General features: G+C 39.2%; 1 protein-coding gene across 4 annotated transcripts in view; it reads left to right on the top strand.

Moving 5' to 3' along the window:
• msi1b (musashi RNA binding protein 1b) overlaps positions 1 to 13,115 on the top strand; it is a 31,273-nt gene extending 18,158 nt beyond the window's left edge. The window contains exons 10-15 of one of the 4 annotated variants that reach the window (XM_038283320.1): positions 1,005 to 1,085; positions 6,028 to 6,084; positions 6,373 to 6,432; positions 8,741 to 8,895; positions 11,960 to 12,005; positions 12,088 to 13,115. In XM_038283320.1, coding sequence (XP_038139248.1) covers positions 1,005 to 1,085; positions 6,028 to 6,084; positions 6,373 to 6,432; positions 8,741 to 8,895; positions 11,960 to 12,001 — 395 coding nt within the window. In that variant the 3' untranslated portion in view covers positions 12,002 to 12,005; positions 12,088 to 13,115. Of the gene's footprint in view, positions 1 to 1,004; positions 1,086 to 6,027; positions 6,085 to 6,372; positions 6,433 to 8,740; positions 8,896 to 11,959 lie in introns of all 4 variants that reach the window. The other 3 variants (XM_038283319.1, XM_038283321.1, XM_038283318.1) reach the window with 3 other exon arrangements.
• Positions 13,116 to 13,814: the final 699 nt, after the last annotated feature.

Genomic DNA, 13,814 nt, shown 5'->3' with positions numbered 1-13,814 from the left:
TACAGAGTTTTTTTTACAATTTTCATCTAATTACTGCTCTAAGTGTATCGCTCTGTCATCTAAAGGCCTGTTTAGAGTCTTGATACTCCAGTTAACAATTAATTGATTACTAAATTAGTTGCCGATTACTTTAATAATCAATTAATCACGATTAATCTGATTTTTAATCTGTTTTAGCCCTAAAAGTGTGCTTGTTGTTTTTATACGGTAGTTTATTACATCCGCAAGGGCAAAAATAAAATTAACATGTTTTTTTTCCCTTTTAGTCGTGTGATTAGTGCTGATTTATCAGATAGAGTCAGATCAAATATTGAAGTCTGGTTTCTACCTCAACTTTTAGGTTGAAAGCTCAAAGTAATGAATGCTGCTGCTGATCATTTTTCCTAATCTTTGCATGAATAAACCCACTCATTAAAGCGTTTAATTGACGGTGTTAGTTAATGTTAGGGTTTAAAAAGAAGCAACCTTTCCTAAAATCTCTATATAGTCACCAAATCTTTCTAAAACCTATTTTTTTTGCCCCCTTCTTCATTCCGACTTTTTTTTCTTAAAGTTTTTCTCTCTGAAAAGTGCAGAACTTGTGACCAGAAACTAAACTCGCCGTGCCAATGCTACCACCTACTGTTCAGACCGAGGACTGCCTTCTGCCCTTTGCTTCATTCATTAATTAGCAGCTAAACATGAGGTTGGACTCTCTCAGAGTTTGGAGAGAGTAGAGGATGGCGTGATGTTTCCTGTGGTTAAAGCGTTCAGCTCCTGTTGCATCAGTAGAAATCTGCTCTTTGTGAGTTGAGCTGAGAGTGAAACCGGACCCTAACCCAGTGAGCTCCTCGTTCGTGTTCCTGTAAAGAAATCCGGAGCAGGAGTGTAGGATTACATCCCGTGTCACAGACTCTCCTTCAGCGTTGAGTCAACATGTCCGATGAGTTTTTAACGTCTCCCGCGTGTCACTGCCGGGGTTAAACGAGCATTTAAGTTGTTTACTGTGATTTTCTGCCCTGCAGGTTATCCCGGCTTCCAGACCGCCACCTACACCAGTCGCAGCTACGCCGGCATCACTCCTGGATACACCTACCAGTTCCCTGGTAATCACTGCATGCTCACACTTCTGAATGTCTTAATTAACCGCAAATGGGAAATAGTTTGCAGAATTCAAGCCTTAAAGGTTTTATGTAAAGAAGGAAAACAACAGCAGAGTTTCGTTGTGTTTTCTATAATTATTTTTAAGCAAAATGTTGTAAAATGTTACTATTGTGGTTTATTGTATATTTATGACAGTTTGAATGTTTCTGGTGAATTAACCCAAACAATATAAGGCAGAAAAGCTCTAAACATCCCTCAGAATCAGACATATTTTTATAATCCCAGAGGGAAATTACTTTTTTATAAAAACAAAAAAGAAATAATCCCAGTATCTAGCTGCCATGGCAGATAAATGGATTAATTTGACTGTTTGAACATGTGAAGGTAAAACATCATTTATCTGAAGCTGCTTGATGCCAAGCTGTGATTTCTCTGTGTTTCATGGCTGGTGAGTAAAATAATGATTCTATCTGGGTTCAAGTAGCTGGAATAGAGATGCACCGATCAGAATCTCCTGGTGGATTTCAGTTTGGCCTCCTGAAGAATGTTTAGTTGCTTCTTTTTAAGAAACCAAACTCAGATCTGATCTCATTGCGTTGCTGCTGTCAGCAGTACTCAAGTTGGGGGTGAATGGCCATAAATGACCATTCCCCCATACCATCCGCCGTGACATTTTATAACAGAATGTGTAAAATGTCTACTATATATTAACAGTAATGGCAATAATATTGCCCTTTCAACATTTGGCAGGTTTTGAACTTATGAGTAGCCTGAGAAAAATAAATAAAATCAAAGAAGTTGTCCTACCATGACTATGAAGCTGATCCCAGTGGGACATTAATCAAAAATCAAATCAAATGTATTCGTATAGCATTTTACAATAGCCAAATGGTACCCAAAGTGCTTTACAACAAAGCCATAAAAACAATACATAACACATATAAAAACATACAAGATACAATTAAAAGTGCTGTAGTGGTGCAGCGCTGCAGGACGTTAAAAGCCTTCCAGAGGTGCATAGAAAGGTGCACACAGAAAGATGACATCTAAGAGACAGTATTATAGTCAGAATTAAAAGCTAAATTAAAAAAGTGGGTTTTAAGCCTTTTTTTTAAAAAGGCTGAGGTCAGTAGTGGTGCGGATGTCAGGGGGTAGTTTGTTCCACAGTCTGGGAGCAGCGACAGCAAAAGAATGATCGCCCCACTGTTTGAGTCTTGACCTAGGGACCTCTAGCAGAAGCTGACCCGAGGAGCGTAAAGCTCTGCCACAATTGCGGAAAGTTAAAATCTCAGACAAGTAAGAGGGGGCAAAGCCATGAATGGCGTTAAAAACATTAGTCCCTAACTATGTAGGGACAGTGATAGCCATGGCAGTCCAGGGACTGACTGCAGTTCAACTGTAAGGTGCCGACCCTACAGTAACAACCAGACCATGCATATTTCTTTAGGTTAATAGAGTACATTAAATAGGCTATGTAGGCTTTCTTCTTTCTTTTTTACAACTAGACTACTGCCTGTTAGTAATCATGAAATTATTTTGTGAGAAGCAGCGAAGGTTCCACGCTTTGTGAGAGAGCATTCGCTTTAAATTAGCTGAATAAAAACCAAATCGGACTCTTTAAAAGGACTCAGTCTTTTATCATGCATATAGAAAAACAATGTTAAATGTTTATGTTAAAATGAACAAACATACGGCAAGCATTCATCCTAATTATGTTTACTTTGTCCTTTTGAGCCTGAAAAGTATTTTTGCACCAGGTGTGATCAGCAGACGTATTCACCGCCATCACCGTCCTCTGGCTGCTTTAGCTCCATCCTCATTAGACACCAACGTTCATGTATTTCCAGCGCCACTCGTCTCTTATCCCTCTTGGCATCACATTTATTTCACGTTTTCAATCTGGATCTTAGATTTGTCGTCTTTCTTTTTCCACCTCTGCCTGGAGTGACCTCGCTCCATTCCCTCTGCGTTTACGCATTACGCGCACAATACAGTACCTCTGGTCACATGGTGTTGATACAATAAATAAACAAAATGCTTTAGTTTACTAACAAACAGAGGAGATATCCCCAAAGTGGGGGCCACTCTCCCTGGGGGAGCAGTCTATTTACAGGTGGGGACCTGGTAGAAATAAATTAAATACATTTGGGGATTTATTTTGAATAAAATACGTAGTGATAACAATGTTAGATTCTGTTAAACAGTTTAACTTAAAGTAATAATTCTTTAAAAGTGGTAGTTTTCTGATTTTAATTAGATTGTAGTTTATTTTATGACAATTTATTTATTGCATTTGGCTTTTCATTGTTAAAGAAAACGAAGCCACTAATTCATCAGAAAACCTGTTTCTGCCTCCAGAGTGATCTACTGTTGGAGAAACGCAAAGTCATCATCCAACGTGACTAGGCCTCTTTAAACTAGTTAGCATTTAGTGCTAGCTAACATGTGTGTTGAAGTCTGTGGATCGTTACCTAAAGTCTAAGGTTTCCAGAAGTCTGCCGATATTTACTGCCTGCCCAGTGACAGATGGGGAGGTTGAAACAGAGCAGCTGGGCTGCAGCCTGTTCAGCCTTCCTGTTATCTGCTTTAATCAGCGCTCTCTAATGCATCACTGATTCCAATAATTTCAGGTGTATTTAAAAATGTCCCTCGAACTGAGGAATGTCATTTATTTTGCATCAGGATAGTGAGTCCACTAAATAAAAAAAAAAAAAGAGTATTTAAGTTTTTTTCATTCAGAGCCTTTCGAGCTAAAAATACAAAAACATCTAGTTTATCAAATACTGAATACCGAATACAGACTCTATAAGTTTGTGTGTTCAAAATTAAAATGTTTAGTAAATATCTTTTACCAGGAGTGTCTCTTTTTATCTTTTTAGCGATAATTAATAATAGATTGTGTTGGGACAGACATGTTCAGAAACTGTTAACTAAAATAGGAGATACTTTAACGGTTATTAAAGATGTTCTAAATATTTTACACCGCAGATTGTTGAACAAGTACTTGATGCTTTGTTTTTTTCACACCTTGATTATTGCTTAGTGGTTTGGTCAAATAGTTCATCGATTACTATAAAAAAAAAAAAACTACAAATAATTCAGAATAAAGCTGCACGTGTCGCTCTCTCATGGGTTTGGATCAAATGTTGATAAATTGCATGATAACCTTTCATGGTTAAAAGTTAACAATAGATTGCTGTTTTCAGTAATGGTATTTTTATATATAACGTTATAACAAATAAAACACCTTTCATTTTATTTATAAAACTATCCTTTAGTATTAATACACATCATTATCCAACAAGACATGCGGTAAGAGGTAATTTTATTTAAAATCAATTCAATGTTCAGTTTGGTACACGGAACTGTGTGAATATAATTCACTCCCAAATTCTATCAAACAACAGAAAACTCGCTATGATTTCAAAACTTTACTTAATAAATATTACCTTAAAAAAATGTGAATAGTTAATTTAATTAAGTAGATCCTGTTGTGGGGTTCCTGTTAGCTTGTTCTTTGCTATAGATCTATTTGGAGTACCAGTATGTTATTTATTTTAATTATGTTTATCATTTATTTATTTTCTTATTATAATTTTAGTGACCAATGGTGTTAAATGTAGATATATATACATTTTTTGTCAATGTCTTGTGCATATAGTGTGTAAAGTGATGTAATAATTATCACATTACTTGGATTTATCACTTTAGTTGGATATTCACTTTATTAGGATTTAGTTTTTACTTATGCATAGATATACAGACATATATATACATATATATATATATATATATATATATATATATATATATATATATATATATATATATATATATATATATATATATATATATATATATATATATATATATATATATATATATATATATATATATATATATAAACTGTAACTGGAGCGTGTAACAAAAGTAATTTCCCTCTGGGATTATTAAAGTATTTCTGATTCTGATAAACTGTATTGCCACATGGATGATTAGTGGACCCCAGGAAGAATAGCTTTTAGCTGATGCTAAAGCTAATGAGGATCCAAATAAAACAAACAATCAGAAAGTTAAATCACTAAAATATTTGAGTCCTTAAATAATCAAAAGCTGAAGCCCTGGATTTTGTTGACCTGCAGATTTTTTTCGGTGCATCTCTAAACTTTAACGTTTTCGCAGCAGCAGAGCATTTCTAATCCTAATTTATCATTTAAAGACAAATTGTTTTGTTGAAAACCCCAAATTGCTCCCAGATTTTCCTTTTCTATTGAAAAAAATCTTCATTATTATATCAGGATCATGTTTTATTCAAACAGGCTGTGAGAAGAGCTTTTAAAATGCTGCCTGAGGCCATTTCTAGTCTGCTAAGTAAACAAAACGGCTTCACCTAGAACGGCCGAGGCTCCCTCTGTATAAGGTCCAATCAGAGCGAGCTGAATGTGTGGTTTTTATAGTTCTAATATGAACTAAAGATTAAGAGCAGCTTTATACTAAACTCTGTCACAAATACAAACATGTCTCCACAGACAAACTCTGTGGGTGTAAATGGCTGCTTGTAAATATCAGGGAGCGGCGTTGCTTAGCTGCTGGCAGTGTGTGTGTGTGTGTGTGTGTTACAGTAGAAGATGCGCCAATCATCTGGGAAATAACCCTAAAATTAGATTTCCACCAAAGGAAGTTAGAACTCTTGCTTTTTAAATGTGAAATCACTCGCTTGATTAGAGTCGCTCGCTTAGGCGACACGTTTGTAACCAGAACATTTTTTTGACTCCACCTTTTTTTTTTTTCCGTCCTTTTAATTGCTTTTTGCTCTCCCGAAGCCCCGCCTGTTTAGCCCCTCCCCTCCGAGGCGTGTCCCTCGCCTGAACGTGTGCGTGTTGTGCTTGCTGGCGTGTTGTCGGCGGTGTGTCTCTCAACAGCACTCTGATGTTTCTGTTTTAGAGTTCCACTTAGAGAGGACTCCCCTTCTGACTTCACCCCACCCCCCTGAGCTCACAGGTCAGTCTGGTCCCTCCTCTGGACTTTACAAGCAGCACCTTCTCAGTCTGCTCCTCCACATGTCGGCACCTTCACCTGATCACTTCTGGTTTGCATGTTTGTGTTTGTCAACCCTCCTCGGCCTCCATCTGAAGGCAGGGTTGCTGACAGTCGGCCTCATCAGAGGTCCTCTATTATCACCTGTTTAGCTCAGTGATGTTCTGTGGACTCGGGTTCTGCTGCGGTTGCCTGTCAGGTTCTTCAGAACCAAGATTTAAAACCTGGATTTTTCCCTCTCCATCCTTTTAGCCATTCCTCTCACAGCTTATGGACCAATGGCGGCGGCGGCGGCAGCAGCAGTCGTTAGAGGTACGACTCTTTGTTTCCTAAAAGAACAGAACTTTAAATACTGTGCTTTGTAAAAGTATTTGCACCCAAAAACCAACCTTGGTGTATTTTATTGGGATTTTATGTGATGGGAGGAAAAATATAACAGAATTCTTAATTGTATGAAAATAAAAGGTTTTTACAGTGTCAGGTCTAAGCACATAAAACATCATACATACATACAGGGAAAGAAAGAAAGCACAGAGACAGTTAATTTAGTTACTTGCGTTATTAAGAGTAGGAAGAAGACTGCGGAGTTTACAATCTCCACCCCACTCTGCAGTCTTCAGCTTTCTGCTCGCTATTTATTGAAGAAAAGGGGACGTCCCTAATTACACCAGCTGAGGTTTAACTAAAGGAAAGGGGAAACAAAAGGATCTTACTTTAAACCTCAGCACATATGTTAAAACAAAGCATGTGGTTGTTTTACAATTTAATTGTTCCAAGAACACATGTTTAGAAGAAACATGTGATAGAGGATGTTCAGGCCTCTTTTACAACCCGTCCATTGCATGACCTTTATCTGGAACAATCTTAAGCAAGAGGTAATAAAAGATGTATCACACATTATACATCATAATAGTTCATTAGAACACAACCCATGAAACACAAACAAAGTAAGAGTATAAATAAAATATTTCTTCTCATACATTTCACATGTGTAGTGTTTATCTTTGCTAAACCCTTTAATCTCAAACCTCTAAATAAAACTAGGAATTAATTCAATTTTAGGCTGATATTTTAAAACTCAGTGGCAGATAATGGATTTTTTCTCTATATACCGACTCAGACACTGTAGTTTTTCCTCTGCAGTCTTTCCAAAAAGCAGCTCTTTTTCTGAAAGAGTAGAAAACATCCAGACCACCAACATTTTTTCTGATATTTAGTTCCAAAGCGTATATAATCCGTAGCTGATAATATGCTGTATCTCTAAATAAAACCCTACAGCAACCAGAGCTTCTAACCTTCAGAAAGAATGATAAAAGTCTCCCTCTTAATTTTTTTCTTCTCAGGATAAATCCATCTTTTATGTGAAAATATCAGCCCACAATTTCATCATCATGTCACCATTTAAAGCCTCATTTAGTCCTGCTGTGGAATCAGCTCCATCCTATGGGGCATTTCAATCTGTGACCCCCCCTAAAAATACATATATTTACTCCACTCTATATTTATTTATACATGTACTGAGAAATAATTATATCCTATTTTAAATAAATGCATGTTTTAAATTATGTGATTATATTTAATCATTTTCAATGTATTTTGATTATTTAAATTGTGCATTTTACTAATTTGCTGCATAATTTATTTTGGAACCATGCATTAAAATTAATAAATAATTACAGGTTCTTTATTCACAGTAAATTTCTTCAATGAACATTCAGATTTATGTATCTAATAATATAGATTGGCTTTGCATCTAACTCCGTGATCACATCACAAGGATTGTGAAAACATCTCATGCCCCCCTGCAGGGTCCCCACCCCTTCCTTGGGAACCCCTGCAATGCAGGAAACACCTGGAAGGAGGGTCTTCAATCTGATTGGACCAAAGGCTGTGTATAGTGGGCAGCATAGTGCTATCTGACCCATAAAAAACAAAAGCCCTCAGTTAAACACGGTAGTGCCAGCATCATGCTGTGGGGATCCTTTTATTCAGGAGACTTAAATTATGCACAGAATAGATGTAAGATGAATGTTAAGAAAAACCTGTTAGAGGCTTTAAAAGACCTAAAGCTGAGGAGGATGATCATGTTTTAGTAGAATAACAACCAAAACTAAATCACAGAGCTTTAGATGAAGGAGAATGTGAATCAGAACGGCCTAGTCAAAGCCCAGAATGAAGTCCAGTTCAAAATGAGCTGAAAGACAGATTCGTTTTTGCAGATCTTCTCCATCTAAACTGTGGTGGAAAAGAAACAAACACCTCAGCTTTGTGGCGGCGTCAGAGGACCGGCAGCTGATTGGTGGAGGCAGAACTGGATCTGATGTCAGAGTCACTGATTAAAAACAGGCTGAACCCACATTCATCTCAGAGTTCTGTCAATAAAGCAATGGGAAAAAATAATGATATTCAGTTAAAAAGATGCATGAAATCCTGAACAAAAACATCAAGGTTTGTGTTTGAAGGTGAAGCGGAATCATATTTACGTTTGACCTGAGAAATGGATCTCCTGCCGCTCTGGTCGGATCTGATCAGTGCGGACCGTTTCCCTCTTCGCTACGGTCAGAGGAAGTGTGTCGATGGTCGGGTCTATCCAGTGAAAGTTAAACTTTTTACATTTCAGGTTCCACACCTTCCCGCTCGGCAGGATTTTTAGGAACCAGCAGCCCGGGTCCGATGGCGGACCTTTACGGAGCGGCCAGCCAGGAGTCGGCTGTCAGCAGCTACCTCAGCGCTGCCAGCCCGGCGCCGAGCACCGGCTTCAGCCACAGCCTGGGGGTGAGTTAAGACGCCCGTTAGACTAGATCTGTCTGTGGATGCTGGAGCTAACATTAGCAGGAGTTCTACCAAGTTTATTTGATGACATCTAGCTGGAAACCGAACCAATAAATGTCCCACGGATTGCGCCCTCGGCTTCACGGGCCAAACGTTCCGACTGAGGCTGAGCAAACTGTTCACTGGTGAAACAAGCTGGTTCTGATTTTCTGCCATAAAATAAAGGAGCATTTGGAAAATCTTTACTAAACTGAAAGCTGTAATTTAACTGTGGTACAAACAAAAACATCAGTCTGTTTTATTTGGATCTTATAGACAGATTAACATAAAGAGAAGAAAATGCTGGTTATGATTTTAAACTTTTCGTTATGAAATTAAAGCCTGTGGTGTAAGGCCGGGCATTCGCTGTACGATGTTTTGCCCTTTTTGGTCCGATTCTCCAGTCGTGCGAGAAAATTATTTGATCAGGCCAACTTTCAGTCTGATCATGCATGGTGTATTGTACAGCGGGTAACGAAGGGCGATCAGCCTCTAACGACCGCCTGCCAATCAGGAATCATGAGGACAGGAGAAAATAAAACATGTTTGAAATTTAGCAAACAAGGATTCTTCTTTTTCCTCTTAGATGTAAACAAAGAAGCATGGCGGGGTTATGAGTGAAATGAAGTTCTTTCTGTAAAATTGACAGACGTAGTAGCCGAAAATAGTTCAAATTGCCAAGGCAGTGCAGCCTGATAAACTTGACTAAATTGGACATTAAATGTGTCATTTAGTCTCACCCCAATGAATGAGACATGGGAAGATTTTTAAGGAGAACAACCCTTTGTTTTTCAAATCATGTCTGTGCCTATTGGCCAACGCTTTGACCAATGAGCGCAACTGACCGTAACGTAGTAAGCGCGACAGAAAGCAGGTGGGGGAGTGTAAACAAACAGCTTGTCGGTAAAACGATGAATACAACCTTCTTAAAAATGAATGAGCGTAGAGCCTCTTCCTGCTCACGTTTCAACGAAAACCCAAAGTGTAATCCTTCCAAAACTGATTCCAAAGCTGAGTCAAACCACAACTGTTCAATAGTTGTTCCCATCTTCTGTTGTGCTTTCTCCAGCGTCACGCAGCTTTGTCGTCCCATCCGCTTTGCATTGAGAAATTCAAAACACATCTCTGCGTTGTGATTGGCCCGCCAGTTCTAGGGCCTGGGGCATTGATCGAGGCTAGACGACTCGCAGGCTGAACACAAGACACTTCCGTCTTTTTCCTCTTCTCTTGTTTGGCTTCTGGATAGACGAGTATGAGCAGCTCCATTTCACTGCGGAGATGAGTCCGACGTGGTGTTAAGACGTAGAGTGTGCGCAGGTAGATCGCATCAGAGCCTCAAATCACAGTGTGAGAACAAACATCGTAAGCTGTGAACTGCATGATGAAACAGCAGGGTTTCTGAACCCTCCAAGCCAGAACAGAACCACCTCTCTGCTGCTTGAAATGTTGTTGAAATATTGGCCCTTTTTTTGCACATTTATCTCAAGCTCAGTCAGACTGGATGGAAAATGTCTGAGAATTGTGGATGTGGGCTTTGACTAGGCCATCCCACATCTATAAGCTCTGATCTTAACCAATCTGTTGTAGCTCCAGCAGTTTAGAGCTGGATGATGAACTTCTGCCTCCGTCTGAAGCCTTTCGCTGCATCCAATGTTTAACTATCCGACTGATGTTTTCAGGGTAGTTTGTTTTTAACCCCTTATGATGCTTTGAATGTGATAAAATGCTAATTTCAGCACCATGTGAACAGAGCTCTGTCTTTCTTTCAATGGTCGCTATAAAATGCACTGTTGGGACTCGATCATGTTTTCTAGTTGAGTTAATTAGAGGTTCTGTAATTAGTACAGTCTACAGACTTTAACTGAGGCAACTTTCATGAATCCAGTTCATTTATTTAAGTATTTAAATCTCTATATATATATATATATTCCAAATTGTATAACATTATGCTTCATCCATTGAGGCCTTAGGAGACCCTGTTCACCAGTTCAGTGGTTTGGAATGAAATTAATTGGATTTTACTCACAGGAATCAGACTAAAAGGGATGAAAATGTTTATAGATATATAAAACTTAGGTATTAGTTTTTCAGCTGTTTAAAAAAAACATAATTCTTCTCCTTATGAGCAGTAAAAAACTTCTCTGCTGATCTTCTAATCTAAAATCCGTTTGTGTTTGTAATGTGGAAATGAAACCAACAAAATGAAAATAAAGCAAAGTTCTAGTATGAGGTTGCTAAAATGGCAGATTTGATCCAACATGGCCGACTTCCTGTGGGGTTTGGACCGCGAGTCCAAGAGACTTTTTTGTAGGTCTGGGTGGGTTCAACATGTACGGAGCCCCTAAAGGGACATCTAGGGAAAAATAAACTTTTGCGAGATCTCGCAAAACGTTTTGCCATGTCAGCTAACCGGAAGTAAAACAGACACACAACAGTGGAGGTGCAAAGTGTACTGCTATGGGAGGATAATACGCCCATGTGTCAGCTACAAACATGGAGGATGATTTGGAGAGATTCTTAATTTCTAGAAAAGTCCCAAAACACGACATTACATGAAGAGAGAGAAGGTCAGTACGCAATGCTACGGAGCCCCTAAAGGGACATGGAGGGAAAAAAGAAACTTTTGCGAGATCCTGCAAATGTTTTGCAGGATCTCGCAAAAAATAAACTGTTGCGAGATCCTGCAATACTTTTGCGAGATTTCGCTAAACTTTTGCAGGATCTCGCAAAAGTTTATTTTTTTCCCACCATGTCCCTATAGGGGCTCCGTAAACATGTGACCCAGATTTTGTGATCCTTTGTCAAAGCATGGTCTGGGGCTGATTGTTTTAGCGCTGCTAGGGGGCGCCATGGAGCAACAGGCGACCAAAGATCCCTCCCATCCAGTTTGCTTTATTTCAGGTGTAAATATCTCCTCGTTTGTTTTGAACCAATCAGCATATTTCTTATTTCTTAAATAGTCCAGTTTACTGGAACAGATGCGTTTGTTGTAACGCTGAACTCTAACGCAGCCTGCTTGCTCCCACAGGGCCCTTTGATCGCCACCGCCTTCACTAACGGCTACCACTGAGAGCGTGAGTGCGTCCGCCGCGCTAGCTTCCTCCTCTCCGTCGGCGGCGGCGAGCTGTGAGTAACCCGGGCTGCTTTGTGTGTCAGTGCAGAGCCGCAGACTGAGAGCTGGAAGGAGTTGAAGCTGCGCTGGAGCTGATCCGGTTCCCGTCTCTGTCCCACTCCACGTCTCTCCCCCGTTTCGTTTTGGGCGGCCGGACGTTCGCCCCCGCCCCCACCTGTTGACGGCCACATCATGCCCACCTTACTGACGCCTCACTGAACTCCACCTCCTCCTCAGAAGAAAAAATCCCTTTATAGCAACACATTCAGATGCTGTATTTTGTTTTGTTTTATTCTGCTGTTTTGATGTTTTTTTAGCTGTATTTTATTTAGCTGATTTTCCTCTAAATGATCTCTGTGGAGGAGGAATAGTTAGGTTTCCACCATGCCTGTTTTCAAGCTGTAAAATGACTGTACATTTCTCAACTTTACACTGAATGTCAACACTTCATACTAATTCTGAAAGGATGGCAGGAATTATAGATCTTGGTTGGTTTTAACCGAGAGCCGTCGCTCTAATTATTCTCTAAAGGTGCAGAAAAACGTACCACGCCCCCCTTCCCTGGAAAAAGTACTTAAAAAGCTTTAAATTAGATTCATTTTTTATTATTTCTGTGGTTTAATCGCTCACTGAAGAAGGAATCAAGGTCAAAACATATTTATCCATCAGAATATTCAGAATGATCAACTTAAAGTAAAATTTTATTCATTATAAGAGGTAAAGATAATGACGCCTGCTTATTTTATATATTTTTTCACCCCCAATTGAATTAACATATTATAATTAAATGATTATTTTTCAGTGTGGGATTATTCTGCTGCAACATATGAATTATTTTGAAGGATTTTTAGACATTTTTACCAGGGGTGCCAAAAAAAGAAATGGCAGCATCTTTACTTCCTTAGCCTTCAGGAGCTGTAATATTTTGTAAGATATTGTAAATAGGAGTGATTTCCGGGTGGCAGGGCTCTGCCCGTCCTCGTGTCCAGGAGGTTGGAGGCTTTTGGAGAAGGGGAAGGCGTCGTATTCCCGCCCGGAGGGGAAAAAGGTCTCAGTTTGTAAAAAAACAAAAAGGAATCAGGCGTCAGCTCTGAGTGATGAGCGCTTCCTGGGAGATGAGCAGGAAAGAGGCTGAAGCTGGGAGACCTTCTACCTTCTGGGAGATGAAGGTGTGAAAACGCTCCTCTGTCAGAGGAGAGAGGGGGGGGCGGATGATGCTGTTTTCTAATTTTATCACGTTTTAACTGATTTTTAATATCCAGTTGTTGTTTGTGAAGGAAAGTGAAGGACTTGCATGCTGGAGCAGTCAGCGACTGATTCACGTCCATGAATACGTCATGTGGTTTGATACACGTTGTTTTCCAATGTGCTGTAATTAGGAGGGTATTTACAAAATGTGAAATATTAATCTGATTTCTTTCTGTCTTTTGTTTTTTTTTTGTTTTCCATTTCATTAACGTGTTTGTCAGGGTGTGGATGGTAAACCCCCAAGCATCCACGCCCTCCAGCTCTGCGTATCCACTGGAGGTCACAGACTGTAGCGACGGGACGCCTTTCTGTCCGCGTTGTTTCTCTTCTTCTTTTAAACGTTAGCTGAAAACAAGGCGGCCGCCACCTTCAACATAACCAGGTTTTACATTTTGATACTCGCTCTGCCTGCTGAGGAATAACTTTCTTGTCGACACTGTAACTCTTTTCTGATTTTTTTTTTTCCTGCCATGATTTTAAAAAAACAAACAAAAAAACTACTTTTTAAAATTCCTAATAAATT

This window comes from Cyprinodon tularosa, unplaced genomic scaffold (assembly GCF_016077235.1).
Source record: "Cyprinodon tularosa strain WSP-4 unplaced genomic scaffold, ASM1607723v1 ctg192, whole genome shotgun sequence".
Taxonomy (NCBI): Eukaryota; Metazoa; Chordata; class Actinopteri; order Cyprinodontiformes; family Cyprinodontidae; genus Cyprinodon; species Cyprinodon tularosa.
Note: the sequence above shows the minus strand (reverse complement) of the source record. Positions and strands in the feature narration are given on the sequence as shown.